At 44.5% G+C, this 20,189-nt stretch overlaps 1 protein-coding gene across 8 annotated transcripts in view; it reads left to right on the forward strand.

Moving 5' to 3' along the window:
• Positions 1-20,189, forward strand: part of ADCYAP1R1 (ADCYAP receptor type I) — a 146,129-nt gene that overhangs the window by 86,151 nt on the left and 39,789 nt on the right. For all 8 annotated transcript variants that reach the window (XM_081882484.1, XM_081882486.1, XM_081882489.1 and 5 more), the window contains exons 5-12: positions 1,457-1,492; positions 2,838-2,876; positions 7,274-7,398; positions 8,655-8,752; positions 11,136-11,268; positions 13,969-14,122; positions 14,235-14,295; positions 14,942-15,011. In XM_081882484.1, the coding sequence (XP_081738610.1) occupies positions 1,457-1,492; positions 2,838-2,876; positions 7,274-7,398; positions 8,655-8,752; positions 11,136-11,268; positions 13,969-14,122; positions 14,235-14,295; positions 14,942-15,011 (716 nt within the window). The remainder of the gene's footprint in view (positions 1-1,456; positions 1,493-2,837; positions 2,877-7,273; positions 7,399-8,654; positions 8,753-11,135; positions 11,269-13,968; positions 14,123-14,234; positions 14,296-14,941; positions 15,012-20,189) is intronic.

Below are 20,189 nucleotides of genomic sequence, written 5' to 3' on the forward strand. Positions count from 1 at the left end.
ATCCATCGACTGTAGCCTTGCACAAATCATTACACTACGCCCTCCATCATCCTTGACCATTGGGGCTGGTGGGAGTTATAATAATATATAATAATTTATTATTTATACCCCGCCCATCTGGCTGGGTTTCCCCAGCCACTCTGGGCGGCTTCCAACCAAATATTAAAAACAATCCAGCATCAGACATTAAAAACCTCCTTAAACAGGGCAGCCTTCAGTTATCTTTTAAAAGTAAAATAGTTGTTTATTGCCTGACATCTGCTAGAAGGGCGTTCCACAAGGTGGGTGCCACTACCAAGAAGGCCCTCTGCCTAGTTCCCTGTAACCTCGCTTCTTGCAGGGAGGGAACCGCCAGAAAGCCCTCGGTGCTGGACCTCAGTGTCTGAGCTGGACGAATGGGGTGGAGATGCTCCTTCAGGTATACAGGACTGAGGCTGTTTAGGGCTTTAAAGGTCAGTCCTAACACTTTGAATTGTGCTTGGAAATGTACTGGGAGCCAATGTAGGTCTTTCAGGACCTGTGTTATGTGGTTTCGGCGGCCACTCCCAGGCACCTGTCTAGCTGCCGCATTCTGGATTAATTGCAGTTTCCGAGTCACCTTCAAAGGTAGCCCCACTTAGAGCGCATTGCAGTAGTCCAAGCGGGAGATAACTAGAGCATGAACCACTCTAGCGAGACAGTCTGCGGGCAGGTAGGGTCTCAGCCTGCATACCAGGTGGAGCTGGTAGACAGCTGCCCTGGACACAGAATTAACCTGAGCCTCCATGGACAGCTGCAAATCCAAAATGACTCCTAGGCTGTGCACCTGGTCTTTCAGGGGCACAGTTGCCCCATTCAGAATCAGGGAGTCCTCCACACCAGCCCACCCCCTGCCCCCCAAGAACAGTACTTCTGTCTTGTCAGGATTCAACCTCAATCCGTTAGATGCCTTCCATCCTCCAACCGTCTCCAAACAGTCACAGTTGGAGTCTTCAAGTATCTGAGGATGGAGCAAGCTTGTTTTCTACTGCTCTGGAGGGCAGGATTCGAACCCATGGCTTCAAGAAAGGAGATTGCAATTAGATACCAGGAAGAACTTTCCTACAGTAAGAGCTGTTCGGCAGTGGAACGGACTCCCACGAGAGGTGGTGGACTCTCCTTCCTTGGAGGTTTTTAAGCAGAGGTTGGATGGCCACCTGTCATGGATGCTTTAGCTGAGATTCCTACATTGCAGGGGGTTAGACTAGATGACCCTCGGGGTCCCTTCCAACTCTGCAATTCTCTGATTCTAATATTGGAAAGTCACAAACTGTTTACCGGGAGCCTGCCATACACACACAGTATTATTATTTATTGAAGTAATGAAGTATTTCTTAAAGTAAGGCATGGGGATTCCTGGCCATTACGATTTAACCATGTGGGATTTCTTCTCTCTCTCTCTCTCTCTCTCTCTCTCTCCCCCCCCCCCCCCGTACAGGCTGGGATGTGAATAGCTTGGCCTACGCACAACCAGGTAAGGCCAAATTCTGGTATTGCAGGGGCTGAAAGAGTCATTGGCCTACTCAGATTTTTAAAATTCCATGGATCGGCTCTTTGGGGTCCGGTACTGGTGGCTAGACTCTTCAGGCACCTTCTGGGGTCTATAACCCTGCAAGGGGGGCACTCTCGACCCCCTCCAGGGCCTCTTACGTGCCATACCATGTTTGCATGCCCATCCTGAGCATGCTAAGAGAGAGGGACTAGATATCTCCCTTGTGCCTTGGGCTCACCTCCTGGGCAGCCCATCTGCAATGGGGCCCGGAGGGAGAGGGCAAATAAATGCGCCATGGGGACATCAACGAGGAGGGAGGGTCTCCTAAACTTGGTACAAAAATAATGGCAGGTTTGAATTCCTCACACCTCAGAAAAGCCACATTTTGAAGACCTTTCATTGAAGAAATTTGTAAACATTAAGTTTCACCCCCTAAATTGGCATTCCCTAAGTGGCACCTCTGACCTTTCTGTGGCTGAAATAAACCATAGTTTTTGCCCCATAAGATGCACCCAACCATAAGATGCACCTAGAGGAGAACAAGAAAAAAAAAGTTCTCTCCCTCTCTGCCCAGTGCCTCTCCAGCAAAGCGGGAGGAGAAACGGAAGGGGCTCCATTTCTCCTCCCGCTTCGCTGAAGGGGTGCTGCGCAGAGAGAGGAAAAGCTGTGCAGCAGCTCTCCAGCGAAGCAAAAGCAACGCGAAGCCTCTGGAGCGCAGTTGGTGGAGCACTCCCGCTGCGCTCAGCAGGCTTTGGGCGGCTATCCCTGAAGCCAGGAGAGCAAGAGGGGAAGTTGTGCAGCCTGCATTCGCTCCATAAGACGCATACACATTTTCCCTTACTTATAGAGTGAAAAATACAGTAGTCTATCATCAATAAGAAGAGTTCCACAGTTGATTTGCTCACTTCTTCCCTCTGGCACTGTCCAACATTGGCATGCGGCTCTTGGATAGTTGCCCATGGAGTAATGCAGCCCCCAGGCTTAAAAAGGCCCCCCACCCTTGAACTGGAGCCCACTTCATCAGATACACGAGCCTCACCGTGGCAACTGGGTCTACATGTGGGTGTTGGTAGAGAATACACATGGCAAAGAAATGCAAAACAGCCCTGCGACAATGGCATTAAAGCTTAAATATATGCAGAATATATTTCCAAGAGCTTATGCCGTAATAAATTTGCCGGTCTGTGAAGATGCCATGAGACTCTGTCATTTTGGCTGCAACAGAGGAACAGACCCTCTTGACGTTCCTTAAAGGTTTTCCCCAAACAAAGTTGCTCTCTCTGTCTCTCAAGATGACATTCTCATGGTAGCCGCTCTTCTTTCGCAGGAGACCTCGAACTCCTGGACAACGCAGACGAAATTCTAGGTAAGGGAAAAGAGACTGGGTGACAGTGCTTTGGCACTCTCTGAACTGGGAGACGGAGAGAAAGGGATTTGAAGCTGAAGCTAAATGGATATTAATTTCCTAATCAATTCTAATTATAGTGGTACGCGTGGCAGCCTATTACTGTGCATGGTATTATGAAAATGTATTCTCAAGTGCTACCATCTAGCAGGGACATAATTATACATTATACTTATTGCCGTAACAACAATTACTGAGCGACGTCAAAGAACAGACGCACACTCCCCCATTCTAGCCCGCAACGCTGCCATTCGCAGCGACGTCTCGAGTGGGAAGCCAGCGCGTGGCAGGGAGTTGCGCATTGCGCCAACGAAGCTCCTGGAAGGCCCCTGAGCACTGCACACTCCTCTGGCGCTCAGAGAGCTCAGGAAACAGTGGCACCCAGATCGCTGTGGAAAGGCAAGGGTGGTGTCGGTCCAAATACTTTGCGTCTCGCATCATTCAGACCACAGTGTGCTCCACACGAGGCAATGTTGCAAAAGGACATGGAAGTGATGTCAGAGAATCCCTTCCGCCCCTTTTCTCCCCCACCCAAGGGGGCGAACATGCCCCTGCAATTGAGGGGGCCGGCCCACATAACATAAGAATGGCCACTGCAGAATTTTAAGGGGTCCCTCCTTAAGGGGTACCTCATTCCCTCACCATCTCCCATCCAACACCAGTCCTTGAAAGCACTTACTCAACCGAAGATTTTTGCTATACAGTGGTACCTCGGGTTAAGAACTTAATTCATTCTGGAGGTCTGTTCGTAACCTGAAACTGTTCTTCACCTGAGATACCACTTACCTAATGGGGCCTCCAGCTGCCGCCATTGTTCGATTTCTGTTCTCATCCTGAAGCAAAGTTCTTAACCCAAGGTAATATTTCTGGGTTAGCGGAGTCTGTAACCTGAAGCGTCTGTAATCTGAAGCATCTGTAACCCGAGGTACCACTGTACCTGCAGAACCCTCTTTGAACCTCATCTGGAGCTGTTTTTCACTCGGACGTCCAGTTAGGTTCCTCCTAAACTGGTTCTTGCCAGTTTTGTGTCCAGGCCTTGTGTACACAAAGCGAATAATTGATGCTAATATGTAATAATGGGTTCTGCAGAGCAGTGCCGGATTTACGTATAAGCTAAACAAGCTATAGCTTAGGGCCCCACTCTCTTGGGCCCCCCCAAAAAAACGTAAAGGAAAAAAACTGGATGTATATTTCCAAAATATAAAAAACAAATAAAATAAAACCTACATTCAGCAACAGTGTTTTGTGTTGTGTAGGCTCCTATTTGTTATGTGCAGTCCATGGGACTCTCAAGAGTCTCCTCCAGCACCAGAATTCAAAAGCATCAATTCTTCGGCGATCAGCCTTCTTTATGATCCAGCTCTCACTTCCATACATTACTACTGGGAAAATCATAGCTTTAACTATACGGACCTTTGTCGGCAAGGTGATGTCCATAAATTACCATACAGCATATATTCAACACCAAAAAAAAAAGGGGGGGACAATTGTTGTTGACAAATGTAATCGGAAAAGGGGGCTGCTCGTGCGTAAGCGTTTAAGCCATCCAAGCTTTACCATCAGTTCCTAAACTTTCCCAGTCCGCGGAGCTATGGGTGCATGGCTACCTCAATCGCTGGCAGAATCCGTCAGTGGGCGCTTCTGGAATTTATGCCAACATAAGAGTTCCTTGACGGAAACTCTCCTTCTGGATTCTCTGCGTGACAGTTTCCTCCATGGAGTGGGCGTCCCCAGCGGAGGTCCTGAGCCCTCCCCGCTGTTCTCACTGGAAACATCTTGGAGCCATTCCTCCGATTGAGTTTCTGCAGGAACTCTCCCTCTCCCCCTACTGGTTCCTTCCTCAGCATCCGAAGGTCTCCTAGCCTCCTTGAGCCCTTCCACCACCTGACTCTCCGATGGCAGTTCCCTGACAACAAAGGACAGCTGGACATATAAAGGGCCCCATTGCCTTCAGTAGCTTAGGGCCTCATCAAACCTAAATCCAGCCCTGCCTGCAGAGTTTCCTCATCTGTCTCTCAGATAATGAAAATAAATGCTGAAGCATTACTCACATTTGGCAACAGAGGAACTGAAAGTTCATTGAATTCAGACCACACCGCAATCCTGCCAGAAGAGGGGGTAACTTGCCCAACATTAATTGTTGTTGTTGTTTAGTCATTTAGTCGTGTCCGACTCTTCGTGACCCCCTGGACCAGAGCACGCCAGGCACTCCTGTCTTCCACTGCCTCCCACAGCTTGGTCAAACTCATGTTGGTAGCTTCCAGAACACTGTCCAACCATCTCGTCCTCTGTCGTCCCCTTCTCCTTGTGCCCTCCATCTTTCCCAACATCAGGGTCTTTTCCAGGGAGTCTTCTCTTCTCATGAGGTGGCCAAAGGACTGGAGCCTCAGCTTCAGGATCTGTCCTTCCAGTGAGCACTCAGGGCTGACTTCCTTAAGAATGGATAGGTTTGATCTTCTTGTAGTCCATGGGACTCTCAAGAGTCTCCTCCAGCACTCAAAGCCAAATTACACATCATGAATTTTCCCCTAACTTTTTTTTTTTTAAAATGAAAATTAACCAGCAAATTCAGCAAATACACAGGTCTCAGGTGCTCCTTACACAGTCTCCCTGGCTTCCGTCAGACCTTCAATTAAAGTTTAAGGAAAGACATTGTGAGATAAGTCATTCCTTGGGATGCTTTTTCTGCTCAGGAAGCCCCAATGGCCAGGAAGGCTGCTGAGCACTTGTAAAACTTTTCACGGAAAGAAAAAGACATACACACCAGCCATGGGTGTCTCCTGACAATAAAGCAAGTTTGTGTGTAGAGATAGAGATAAAGATATAGCATCACTAAAGTAAAAAAAAAAACCCCACCCCCACCAGTCAGCAAAAATATGTTACATAAAAAGAAAAAGGTTACCCAAAAATAAATGTTACAGTACATATAAATAAAATAAAGTTCTTCCTTTTCTTTTAATATATCTTTATTAATTTTAAATAAATACATTTATGAAAAAACAGACAGACAAACAAGTAAACAAACTTACAATCAAACAACAAATAACAGAAGGATAAACCACCACACTATAAGATACAACAAAATTAATATAACTATCATCATTTATACTTCTGGTACTGAAAGCAATTATTGTACTGTATAAATATAAGCTTGTAGGGAGGTAAAAAGAAATTATATAAGAAATATGTAACTGTGCGGTATAAAGTAATAGATAGATAAAGTACAGTGAGATTTATTGGAAGTCATTTTTAATTTTCTTCTCTATAAGTTTTATAATTGCTAAAATAAAGTTCTTCCATACTTTAAGACTTCGGTCTCTTTCAGCATGGGTCCTTTGTTTCCTCATTAATTGCATTATATTATAACAATTAACTCTACACTCTTTATAACATATTATATTGTGCGGATTAGTCAAAATGTGCTAAAGGTTTCATATGGGAACAATGTTCTTTTAAATATAATCTATAGTTATCCTGTTCTTTATTGAACTTTTGGATTGTCTGATTCCTAATTTTCCCTGTCATCTTTGCCAATTCTACATATTCAAACATTTTCACCTCCATTCTTCTTTTGTTGGCAAAGTCTCTCCCTTCCACCTTCTAGCTATCAACATTCTCACAGCGGTTTTTGCATAAATAAATACCCGCCACCCTCAACTACAATAAAGCAAGTTCAATCCCACATTCACCGAAATCCTAAAGAAATCTGAAATAAATTCTAAAGCACTCTGAGAATAAATAAATCCTCTTTCACAGGAAGAGAAAGCTTTTGAGAACTTAGAGGACAGGTTTCACCATAGCAATAGTATCAACAGTACCAATAGCGTCTCTCTTGCCATAATAGATGTAGGAATAGGGTCCAAACTCAATACAATTTGCATTTACAGGTAAACCCACCTAATTTGTAATTTCCAAAATAATTTATGAACCGAACCCCAACCATCCCTCGCAATTTGCACTTCTCTGTATTTTGCAGTGCCGTTCTCCAGCCTAGCAGCCTGTAAATTTTGCATAAAACAACATGCGTTAGTCAAAAAAAGCAGGCAAATGCATCATATTAGGGAATATTGTGTTTGCAAAAATGTATGGATTTTGTGAAATCGGTTGCAAAGGAGCAATTCACATTGAAATGCTGGCAGAATTTCCTAAGGACATTAAAATAAAAAGAAGCAAGCTGGCCATATGGAGAAGCGTTAGAGTGGAAAAAATGGGAAACTGATATTGAGAGATTTTCCTACCCCTACTAAGATGTTAGCTCACAATAAAAGAGAAGGCAGTAGTGATTCCTTTGCATTAGAGAGTTTGCTCCAGTGGCAGAACGTTTACTAAAGATGTTCCACGTTACTTTTAATTATTAGGTGGATCTGCAGATTTAAAGGTTGTCGGTAGGAACTGCACTGAGGACGGCTGGTCAGAATCTTTCCCCCATTACTACGATGCCTGCGGGTTTGATGAGAATGACACCATGGGAGATTATAACCAGGTAGGTTGGAATTTAGAGATGCTTAAGGATTTCTGGGATTTCTGACATGAGCTATCCTGATCCAGCTCCTCTGGAAAAATCTGTAGATTGGAATCCTTCTGGTTTTGTAGTTCTCCAAATTTTGCGATTAAGTTATTACCTCAGAATGCACCCTGCAAAAAGGAAATGCGTATTTATTGATAATGTGCATTTAGGAACACATACCTTGATAAAACGTCAAATTAAACACTGCTTTTGATAATAGGCATATTTAAATATGAATCTGATGGGTGTGTTTTTTTAAAAGATATATATATATTAGTAAACAGGATGGAGCAGAGTTATTAATAAACACATGCAAAATTGATATGAACCAGATATAGGCTGATCCATCTATACCTTGGTGGAAGCAGTTGAAGATGAATACTGTACTTTTCCATGTATAAGACTGTGTTCTTTTCTTTAAAAATCATGCTAAAAAGTGGGGGTCGTCTGATAACATGGGTAGTGCATAGTGTGGACATTTGATTGGTTGCTGCTGTGGCTGTCAACAGCCATTGTGCGTGTTATTGGTTGCTGCATCAATGGGTGGTGTTGATTGGCTGACGCTCCAGCAGTTGGGTGGGCAATTGGCAGCTCCTGCCAGAGTTGGGACAGACAGAAAGCAGATTTTGCTATGCATTTGGGTGAGTGATTTTTGGCAATCCCCCCTAAAAAAAGCTCAACAGCCCTGTGCCATCTCCCCCCATTTTCTTAAATTTGAGTCCCCAAAAATAAGGTAAAGGGACCCCTGACCATTAGGTCCAGTCGTGACCGACTCTGGGGTTGCGGCGCTCATCTCGCTTTATTGGCTGAGGGAGCCGGCGTGCAGCTTCCGGGTCATGTGGCCAGCATGACTAAGCCGCTTCTGGTGAACCAGAGCAGCGCACAGAAAACAGCGTTTACCTTCCCTCCGGAGTGGTACCTATTTATCTACTTGCACTTTGACGTGCTTTCGAACTGCTAGGTTGGCAGGAGCAGGGACCAAGCAATGGGAGCTCATCCCATTGCGGGGATTCGAACCGCCGGCCTTCTGATTGGCAAGTCCTAGGTTCTGTGGTTTAACCCACAGTGCCACCCGCATCCCGAAAATAGGGGGAGTCTTATACATAGGGGCGTCTTATAGACAGAATAGTGTGGTACTCTTCCCAAAGCAAAAAATCTGACAATTGTTTTTGCATCCCAGATCTGGATTTCATGATTTGTAGTAATGAGCACATTGTGATTTGCTTTCTCAGGATTACTACTACCTCTCGGTAAAGGCTCTGTACACAGTGGGCTACAGCACTTCCCTTGTGTCGCTCACCACTGCGATGGTGATCCTGTGCCGTTTCAGGTGAGTTTGGCAAGAGCGAGAGAGGTTTTGCGTCTGTGAAGACCGAGGGGGAAATGGGGCTTGTGTTGTTGGGAAGCAGAGCAAGCAAACCCCTCCCAAACTCAGCCACTGCAGTCTTGAAATACCAGGAGCCTCATACGCAGCGGTGCTTGGGAATGCTAATGTAATGGTTCTAGGGGTTGCTCGTGCGTAAGTTGCCGCCACTCCTGGCTAGGTTGCCTGGTTGAACCCTTTCTGTCTGGACAGCCCTTCACCCGTGGCTGCCTCAATCGCTGGCAGAATCCGTCAGTGGGCGTTTCTTGAACTTCTTCCAGCAAAGAAGTTCTTTGACGCCAAGTCTCCTCCTACTCTCCCTGTGCGGAAGTCTTCTGCGCAGGGAGGGTGTGGGCAGCGGAGTCCCCGTGCTCTCCCCGCTGGTCTCCGGCGATGAGTCCTGGAGCCTCCTCTCCAATTCCCCCATCTGCCCCCCTTCTCCACTGGTGTTACGCTGATTTCCTTCCCCAGCAGATGGGCTGCCTCTCTCCCTACTGGGACCCTCTCCGGCATCCCTCCGGAGCCTTCCCTCCGCCTCTGACTCTGATGGCAGTTCCCTGACAGCTAAGAAACAAAACAAACAAACCAGATGCAGATTTGAAAGGTTCCGTCAAAATGATTCGAGGCTTTGTATCTAAACATCGACAGAAGCCTGCTCCTTCGTTCCAGGGACCATCAGGCGAGATTTGGTTACGATGCCTGAAGAGGGCTCCAAATGCATAGAGAATGGACCATATTTAATACAGTCATACCTCATACCGGAAGAAATATCAGCAACCTCAGATATGCAGATGACACAACCTTGATGGCAGAAAGTGAGGAGGAATTAAAGAACCTTTTATTGAGGGTGAAAGAGGAGAGTGCAAAATATGGTCTGAAGCTCAACATCAAAAAAAGGAAGATCATGGCCACTGGTCCCATCACCTCCTGGCAAATCGAAGGGGAAGAAATGGAGGCAGTGAGAGATTTTACTTTCTTGGGCTCCATGATCACTGCAGATGGTGACAGCAGGCATGAAATTAAAAGACGCCTGCTTCTTGGGAGAAAAGCAATGACAAACCTAGACAGCATCTTAAAAAGTAGAGACATCACCTTGCCAACAAAGGTCTGTATAGTAAAAGCTATGGTTTTCCCAGTAGTGATGTATGGAAGTGAGAGCTGGACCATAAAGAAGGCTGATCACTGAAGAATTGATGCTTTTGAATTATGATGCTGGAGGAGACTCTTGAGAGTCCCATGGACTGCAAGATCAAACCTATCCATTCTTAAGGAAATCAGCCCTGAGTGCTCACTGGAAGGACAGATCCTGAAGCTGAGGCTCCAAGACTTTGGCCACCTCATGAGAAGAGAAGACTCCCTGGAAAAGACCCTGATGTTGGGAAAGATGGAGGGCACAAGGAGAAGGGGATGACAGAGGACGAGATGGTTGGACAGTGTTCTCGAAGCTACCAGCATGAGTTTGACCAAATTGCGGGAGGCAGTGAAAGACAGGAGTGCCTGACGTTCTCTGGTCCATGGGGTCACGAAGAGTCGGACATGCTAAACGACTAAACAACAACACCTCATGTTATGTCCGCTTCAAGTTATGTTCTTTCAGGTTATGTCCCGCGGCGACCCGTAAGTACCGGAAAGGGTTACTTCTGGGTTTCGCCTCTCGCGCATGCACAGGAGCGCAACATGACATCACGTGCATGCGTAGAAGAGGTGAATCACAACCCGTGTGTGCGCAGACGCGCCGCTGCGAGTTGTGCTCTTTTCATGTTGCGAACGGGCCTCCTGAATGGATCCCTCTCACAACCAGAGGTAACACTGTAGACAAGAAACCCCTCCAAAGAATTTCTGAGAGTGATTCACTTGCATACCCTCTCAGTGGAAGCCCTGTGCAAGGACTTCCTCTTGTGGAGTGGGGCTTTCCCTGACGCCTCCGCCCTTTGTACCCCCGAAATTTGCTCCTGTGGGGAGAAGGGATTTGGAGAACACCCAGAATATTGAGGGGATTTGTTCTACCTGGCAAGTGCAATATTGAATTCGCCTACAATATACAGTGGAACCTTGGTTCTCAGACGGCTTAGTTGACGAACAAATCGGCTCCCGAATGTCAAAAACCTGGAAGTAAGTGTTCTGGTTTTTGAACGTTTTTCGGAAGCCAAACATCCAGTGCTGTTATCGGCTATTTTTTCCGTTGCTCCTGCACCAATCGGAAGCCACACCTTGGTTTTTGAACATTTTGGCAGACTTCCGGAACGGATGACGTTCGAGAACCAAGGTTCCACTGTATATAGAATAAATAGGTTGCAGATTAGACATGGCCTTTCCTCCTTGGTGACCTTTCCTTCCCTCTCGCCCCCAGGAAACTGCACTGCACACGGAACTTCATCCACATGAATCTCTTTGTCTCCTTCATCCTGCGAGCCATTTCGGTCTTCATCAAGGATGGAGTTCTGTACGCCGAACAGGACAGCAACCATTGCTTCATCTCAACGGTAAAGTGGGCTAGAAGTCCAAGTCTAGCACTTTCCAGGAAGAGAAAAGAGGAATAAGAATAGATACAGAAATATAAATCATTGATGTAGTACGTATGTTTACACCAGGGGCAGAGAACTTCAGGCTTGGGAGCCAAACGCAGCCAAAGATTCAGATCTGTATTCGTCTTTGAGTGAATGTCTACCTCTGTGCCACTAGCTATAATATAATAATGATTGTTATTATTTATTATTTATACCCTGCCTATCTGACTGGGTTTCCCCGGCCATTCTTGACAACTCCCAACAAAATATCTAAAACACAATAAAACATCAAACATTAAAAACATCCCTTTACAGGGCTGCCTTCAGATGTCTTGTAAAGGTCAGATAGTTGTTTATTTCCTTGACATCTGATGGGAGAGATTTCCACAGGGCGGGCACCACTACCGATAAGGCCCTCTGCCTGGTTCCCTGTAACCTCGCTTCTCGCAGGGAAGGAACCACCAGAAAGCCCTCAGAGCTGGACCTAAGTGTCCGGTATGCACGATGGGAGTGGAGACACTCCTTCAGGTATACTGGGCCCAGGCCATTTAGGATTTTAAAGGTCAACACCAACACTTTGAATTGTGCTCGGAAACTTACTGGGAGCCAATGTAGGTCTTTCAGGACCGGTGTTATGTGGTCTCAGCGGCCACTCCCAGTCACCAGTCTAGTGGCCGCATTCTGGATTAGTTGTAGTTTCTGGGTTACCTTCAAAGATAGCCCCATGTAGAGTGCATTGCAGTAGTCCGAGCGGAAGATAACCAGAGCATGCACCGCTCTGGCGAGACAGTTCGTGGGCAAGTAGGGTCTCAGACTGCGTACCAGATGGAGTTGGTAGACAGCTGCCCTGGACACAGAATTGACCTGCACCTCCATGGACAGCTGTGAGTCCAGAATGACTCCCAGGCTGCGCACCTGGTCCTTCAGGGGCACAGTTACCCCATTCAGGACCAGAGAGTCCTCCAAACCAGCCCACCCCCTGTCCCCCCAAAACAGTACTTCTGTCTTGTCAGGATTCAACCTGTTAGCCGCCATCCATCCACCAACTAGCTGGCACCATTTCTCACTTTTGTTGTGAGTGGCAGGTTCTGCAGGCTGCGAGGACAGGCGTTTCGCTGGGTCACCCAGTGGGGTGCATCCTTTTATAAGCTCCTTAGCAATTTGTCCACATTTCCCCCTCCATTCTTATCCCCACGTCTTCCTTGAATTGCTCCGCACACGCACATGCATTATACACACAGTTGGGTTCTTTCCTTGCATTCAGGAACGGCCTGAAGGACTTCAGTCTGCCAATTAGCAGCCATTGTTGTCTCTCTCCCGGCCTGCACCAGAAATCCGCAAGCTCCCTGCAACCTTTCATCAAACACCTCCTGACGCCTGGAATTGCTTTTTCTCTGCTTTGAGAGTGGCAGCATCTAGGTGGCAGTGTTTATATTCCTCCCCCCTCACTCCCCGCAAATGCTTTTAGTCATATTTTAAAGTACAGGTTGTTGGGTTAAAAAATAATAATAATAATAATCCACGCTTTTTCCTAAGAACTTAAAAATGCCATGGCTGACTTTGAGTACACTTTAAAGACCAGCTTTCTAGAGCAGCAGTGTAAAAGCTTTTCCAGAGGGCCGCTTTTCAATCGGGGCAGCCTTCTGGGGGCCGCAAGCTCACTGCGGGAGAAGCCAGAAGCAAAATTGGGTAGAGAGACAAATACAGATTTTATTTTCTGCACGCTGGGCTAGTTTTTACACACACACCTTCTATCCTTCAGGCAGGGAAGATGCATGATCAGAGTTTAAGGATGCTTTTCAGGCAGGTGAAAACATTTGGAAGTAGGGTTGCATCCTTTGTTTTGGCAACATACAGGACAGGACAAAATGGGGCAGGACACTTAGGTGGGTGTGATTTTTTTGGTGATGAAGTGACTTCAGAGCAATTCATTGTGAATAATAATAATATTTATACTCTGCCCATCTGGCTGGGTTTCCCCAGCCACTCTGGGTGGCTTAGAGCACATAAAAAAATTGTAAAACATTATTAGATATTAAAAATTTCCTGATACGGGGTTGCCTTCAGATGCCTTCTAAAAGTCAGATAGTTGTTTATTTCCTTCACATCTGATGGGAGGGTGTTCCACAGGGTGGGCGCCACTACCGAGAAGGCCCTCTGCCTGGTTCCCTGTAACCTCATTTCTCACAGTGAGGGAACTGCCAGAAGGCCCTTGGAGCTGGACCTCAGTGAATGATGGGGGTGGAGAGGCTCCTTCAAGTATACTGGGCTGAGGCCATTTGCAGCGTAACAGGATGTTCCCTCTGGAACTGCCACACTCGTACACAAACATAGGCATGAATTTGTATATCTGTCTGTGCTTTGCTACCCAGAGCTTAAATACATGATCTTTCACATGCCTTTTCAAATGCCTGCATTTGGAGAGGTTTCCTAACTGGCGGAGGGAGTGGGGAGGGAGGGAGAGAGAGAGAGGACCTGAAATACAAGACAAAACTGTATCAATACAGGACGTATCATTTTACATTGAAATATGGGACAATCCTGTATTATACAGTACAGGTAGCAACCCCACTTGGATGTGTGAAGCCGGGGCAGGGAAGGCTGCAGCCTTGGCAGAGTTCTGAGAGCTCAGCCGGGAGGTGGAGCAACAGACTGAAGTTCTTTTCTCTTCCACAGGTGGAGTGCAAGGCCGTAATGGTCTTTTTCCACTACTGCGTCATGTCCAACTATTTCTGGCTCTTCATTGAGGGGCTGTACCTTTTCACCTTGCTGGTGGAGACTTTCTTTCCGGAGAGGAGATACTTCTACTGGTACACCATCATCGGCTGGGGTATGTGTCTCCTTCAGTCACTTCCTTTAGGAACGCTTCCATCTTACACACACCCTGCTTGTTAAGGGCAAAGATTATGTACCCAACTTCTTCTTCTTCTTCTTCTCTGCAGGAACTCCTACCATTTGCGTCACCATCTGGGCTGTCCTTAGACTTCACTTTGATGACGTTGGGTAGGTGTCACTGTTGTGGTCTAAACTACTGAGCTTCTTGGGCTTGCCGGTCGGAAGGTCGGCGGTTCGAATCCCTGTGACGGAATGAGCTCCCGTTGCTCTGTCCCAGCTCCTGCCAACCTAGCAGTTCGAAACCATGCCAGTGCAAGTAGATAAATAGGTACCACTGTGGCGGGAAGGTAAACAGCATTTCTGGTTTACATCACGGTGTCCTGTTGCACCAGAAGCGGTTTAGTCCTGCTGGCCACATGTCCCAGAAAGCTGTCTGTGGAGCAATACCAGCTCCCTTGGCCTGAAAGCGAGATGAGTGCTACAACCCCATAGTCACCTTTGACTGGACTTAACCATCCAGGGGTCCTTTACCTTTACCTTACTTTTGACATCAACAAGAAAGTCACAACCGCCTTCTGCTCGGTTGCAGAATTGGCTTTTCTAAGAATTGACAGCTTCTAGCAAAGGAAGTCAGAGTGGTTACTAAGGAGGAGCAGAGGTTAAGTGGGGGTGCATCATGGCTGAACTCGTGTCAAGTGGGTCTGTGGCCTAGGTCCAGGTCCAGGTCACACCAGCAGCGGAAGTGTTTCATCTGGCCTCTTAACCTTTCTCCTTTATCTCTATGATTTCCGCTCGCCTTCCGTCTGGGTCGCAGCTGCTGGGACATGAACGACAACACAGCCTTGTGGTGGGTGATCAAAGGCCCTGTGATTGCATCAATAATGGTAAGTTGGAGAGGACAAAGGATGGCTCAGGAATGATAAATGGGCAGGTCTTCAATAATGTCCCTATTTTCCAGGGACAGTCCCAGAATTAAGAAAGTTGTCCCAGTTTCGGATTTGATTCTGGAATGCCCCGCTTTTCCTTAGGACATCCCTATTTTCATTGGAGAAATGTTGGAGGGTATGGAGCCATGTGACCCCCCACTCCCAGCCAAGGAGATAAGTAACTAGACAACCTTTAGAAGACAGCTGAAGGCAGCCCTTTATAGGGAAGTTTTTTTTCAATGTTTAATGTTTTATTATGTTTTTATATGTTGGAAGCTCCCCCAGAGTGGCTGGGGCAATCCAGTAGGATGGGTGGGGTATAAATAAAATAATAATAATAATAATAATAATAATAATAATAATAATAATAATAATAATAATAGAATAGGACAGCCCTATTTTCCTTGGATAAATTTGGGGGGGCATACAATAAAAGGCTTCCAAACATGTTTGGATCCCAAAATGTTATCAATTAATGGCTACAAGAAATTAGCAAAGTGACCTCGAGAATTGCTATTCTTGAAAAGGTATATCGTAGCTGAAAAGCATCTAAAGGGAAGCGCATTCATGACCATTTTTTAAATGCATGCCATGATTTTATTTCTTATACAGATATTGAGGCACATGGTCACTCGGGGCTTATCCATACTTTCTCTTCTCCCAGGGCTTTCCTCTGGGGAAAACAGCTCTGTAGCACTGAGTTGGAACAAAGGGCAATTTGGGGTTTCCCCAGATTGCCATTTGTTCCAATCTAACACTAAAGAGCAGGTTTTCGCTTGGAAAAGAGAAGGGCAAGGGGAAAACTGCTTGGATCCTAGCTTTCTAGGCATGGCACAAGCCGAACTATAGAAGAGTCCTCAGTGCCATTAGTATATGCAAATGTCTGGCTCAGTTGAAACTAACCTTTGTTCTCAATAATAATGGAACTTAAAGATGGAGAATAGTAAAATCACTGAATTGTAGAATTGGAAGGAGTCCCGAAAGTCATCTAGTCATCTAGTCCAGGCCCCTGCAATGCAGGAATCTCAGCTAAAGCATCCATGACAGATGGCCATTCGACCTCTGCTTTAAAACCTCCAAGATACCGTCGTACCTTGGTTTTTGAACAGCTTAGTTTTGGCTCCCGAACGTCGCAAACCCAGAAGCGACTGTTCCGGTTTGTGAACTATTTTTGGAAGCCGAACATCCGATGGGGAAAGCTCCTGCAGCCAATCAGAAGCCGTGCTTTGCTTTGCGAATGCTTTGGAAGTTGAACGGACTTCCGGAAGGGATTCTGTTCGACTTCCAAGGTACGGCTGTATTCATAAAAAAATTTTTATAAAAGAAAAACAAAGAATTGGAAATTTTAACCACAAAGTATCACAGCACGGAAGAACAGAAGTACAAAGATACATTGCAGCGCCGAAGGGATAGTCAAGTATTAACTCATCCAAATATTCCTCTTACAAAAAATAAATATTTATTTAAAAAATATAAGGATTTATAAAAATAAAAGCACTTTCTTTCCCTGGAGGTGTTCAGAGGGGGCTCCCCACTATATGTGATTTCACATATGTGCACAGGCACCCGAAACATAAGCCTGGTGGAAGTGGGAGAACACCAGTATATCTCATTATTTTATTATTATGCTGTCTGTTATTATGCTATTATTATTATTATGCTCCATAAAATGTGTTCTTAATGTTGTACAATGCCCTGGGATCTTTTGATAAAAGGGTGGTATATAAATTGAATAGATAACTATATTAAATATTTGGTGGGGGCGGTTTAACTGGAGGAGAGTCAGCCACAGATCTGGTTAACTGAAGCTTCCTGCCCCTGTTCTTTGGTGATTCATGTTTTTTTATATATAAATATTTATTGGAATTTTTAATAAAAGAAATACAGAAATAATAAACAACATTGCTTTGTTTTTACAAGATTTCATAACATCTTTAGACTTCCTCACGTCTCCCGCTCCCACTTACATCATTAATGAATTTTTATCAAGCAAATTATCATCTTATTTGCAATTTTATAACCACTTCTTTGAATACAATATAATAGTTCTCCTACAAATTTTGTTTCTCTTAATCTCTCTTATCAAATTCTAATCCAATTTAGTGATGGCCAATTATTTATAACCAAGCATCCTTCTTAATATTCCACTAAATCACAATATTTCTGTAGATAAATCTTGAATTTCTTCCAATCTTCTTCGATCCTTTCTTCTCCCAGGTCTCGAATTCTGCCAGTCATCTCCGCCAATTGCATATAGTCCATCAGTTGCATCTGCCATTCTTCCAGTGTGGGTAGATCTTGAGTTTTCCAGTTCTTAGCGAGAAGTATCCTTGCTGCTGTTGTTGCATACATGAAAAATGTTCTATCCTTCTTTGACACCTTCTGGCCGACAATACCCAGAAGAAAGGCCTCTGGTTTCTTAGTGAAGGTATACTTAAATACCTTTTTCAACTCATTATATATCATTTCCCAGAAGGCCTTCACTTTAGGGCAAGTCCACCAGAGGTGAAAGAATGTTCCTTCATTTTCTTTACATTTCCAACATTTATTATCAGACAAATGGTATATTTTGGCAAGTTTAACTGGGGTCATGTACCATCTGTATATCATTTTCATTACATTTTCCTTCAAAGCATTACATGCAGTAAAGTTCAGCCCAGTGGTCCACAACCTTTCCCAGTCTTCAAACATAATGTTATGCCCAATGTCCTGTGCCCATTTTATCATAGCCGACTTAACCATTTCGTCTTGTGTATTCCATTTCAACAGCAAGTTATACATTCTTGAAAGTACCTTAGTCTTAGGTTCTAACAATTCTGTTTCCAACTTCGATTTCTCCACCTGGAACCCTAACTTTTTGTCACTTTTAAAAATTTCTTTAATCTGAGCGTAGTGTAACCAGTCTCGCACTTTATCCTTCATTTTCTCCATACTCTGCAATTTCCAATTATCTCCATCTTTTTCTAGCAGTTCCCAATATTTTGGCCAATAGGCTTCCATATTGGGTCTTTTTCGGGCCTTAGCTTCCAAAGGTGAGAGCCACCTTGGAGTTTTATTTTCCAATAAGTCTTTATATTTTGTCCAGACATTAAACACTGCTTTTCTGACAATATGGTTCTTAAAGGCCTTATTGATCTTAACCTTATCATACCATAAGTATGCATGCCAACCAAAAGCATTGTTATAACCTTCCAGATCCAACACGTCAGTGTCTTCGAGAAGTAGCCAGTCTTTTAGCCAGCAGAAAGCTGCGGCTTCATAGTACAACCTTAAGTCTGGCAGGGCAAAGCCCCCTCTTTCTTTCGCATCTGTTAATATCTTAAACTTAATTCTGGGCTTTTTGCCCTGCCAGACAAATTTGGAAATATCTCTCTGCCACCTCCGGAAACACTCCGTTTTGTCCACAATTTGCAATGTTTGGAACAGAAACAACATTTTTGGCAATACATTCATCTTAATAGCAGCAATTCGGCCCAACAAAGAAAGCTTCAATTTTGCCCAGCTATCCAAGTCTCTCTTAATTTCAGACCAGCATTTTTCATAATTGTCCTTAAATAGACTCAGATTTTTTGCTGTTATGTTTACCCCTAGGTACTTTACCTTTTTCACCAATGATAGTTCTGTTTCTCTCTGAAACCGTTCTGACTCTGTGTCTGTCATGTTTTTCCCCAACACCTTCGTTTTTTGTTTATTTAGTTTAAATCCCGCCACCTGACCAAAATCATGTATCAGTTGTAATACTCTTTTCGTACTAGATTCTGGCTCCTGCAATGTCAAAACTAGGTCATCTGCAAAAGCTTTAAGTTTATATTGTTTCGCTCCGACCTGAATCCCCTGCACCAACCGGTCCCCTCTGATCATGTTCAAGAGCACCTCCAAAACTGAAATAAATAACAGAGGGGAAATCGGGCAGCCTTGTCGTGTTCCTTTTTCAATTTTAAATTCTTCTGTTACCACATTGTTAACTATCAATTTTGCTTTTTGTTCTGAATATATCGCATCAATCCCATTTTCAAAACCCCGCCCCACTCCCATTTCTTTTAAATTTCCCTTCATAAATTTCCAAGAGATGTTGTCGAAGGCCTTCTCCGCGTCTATAAAAATTAGCACTGCTTTGGTGTTTATGTCTGTTTGCAGAAGTTCCAAAATGTCAATAATGTTCCTTGTATTTGCAAACATGTGTCTACCCGGGAGAAAGCCGGCCTGGTCTTTATGAATTACTTCATTTAAAACTCTTTTAAGTCTGCCTGCTAAAACATCAGCAAATATTTTGTAATCCACATTTAGAAGGGAGATGGGGCGATAGTTCTTAAGTTGTGTTTTTTCAGTTTCTGATTTTGGTATCAATGTGATAAAAGCTTCCTTCCACGATTCTGGCGCCTTCTTTCCTTCCAGAATTTCATTGCTGACCTCCATCAGTGGTTGAATCAGATAATCACTCAATGTCTTATAGTACTTGGAGGTCAAGCCATCTGGCCCTGGAGATTTGCCCAGTTTCATGTTCTGAATGGCATGTTCAATTTCTTGTCGTGTTATTTGGCTGTTCAGGAGTAATCTATTTTCTTGTGTGAGTTTTTTAAGACTATTTTTTTTCAAGAATTGTTCAATCTCAACCTCATTTTGCGGCCCTTGAGTATATAGTTTCTTAAAATATTTCTGGAAGGATTTTCTAATCTCCACGGGGTTCTGGATATTTCTTCCTTCAATTTCCAAATTTGTTACTATGTTCAACTTTTGTCTCTTCTTCAACTGCCAAGCCAGCAGTTTCCCACATTTGTTTGCCGATGCAAACGTTTTTTGTTTCATTGATTTGATCTTCCATTCTATTTCCTGGTTTATCAGTTTAGAATATTGTGCCTGGTGAAGTTTAATTTCTCTCAGAATCAGCTGTGACTTCGGGTTTGTTCTTAACTTCTTCTCTAATTCCTTAATTTTCTCCAAAATCTTGTCTTTCTTTTCATTTTGTTTCCTTTTCTTTATAGCATTCTGTTGTATCAAGAACCCTCTCATCACGGCTTTACTTGCGTCCCAAATTGTTCTTTTTTCCACCGTAGTGTTCAAGTTTATTTCAAAATGTCCTTCAAAGCTTTTTGGGCCTTCTTAATAATCTCCTGATCTCTAAATAAGTTGTCATTC

Source organism: Podarcis melisellensis (assembly GCF_964234715.1).
Source record: "Podarcis melisellensis genome assembly, chromosome: 12".
Lineage (NCBI taxonomy): Eukaryota > Metazoa > Chordata > Lepidosauria > Squamata > Lacertidae > Podarcis > Podarcis melisellensis.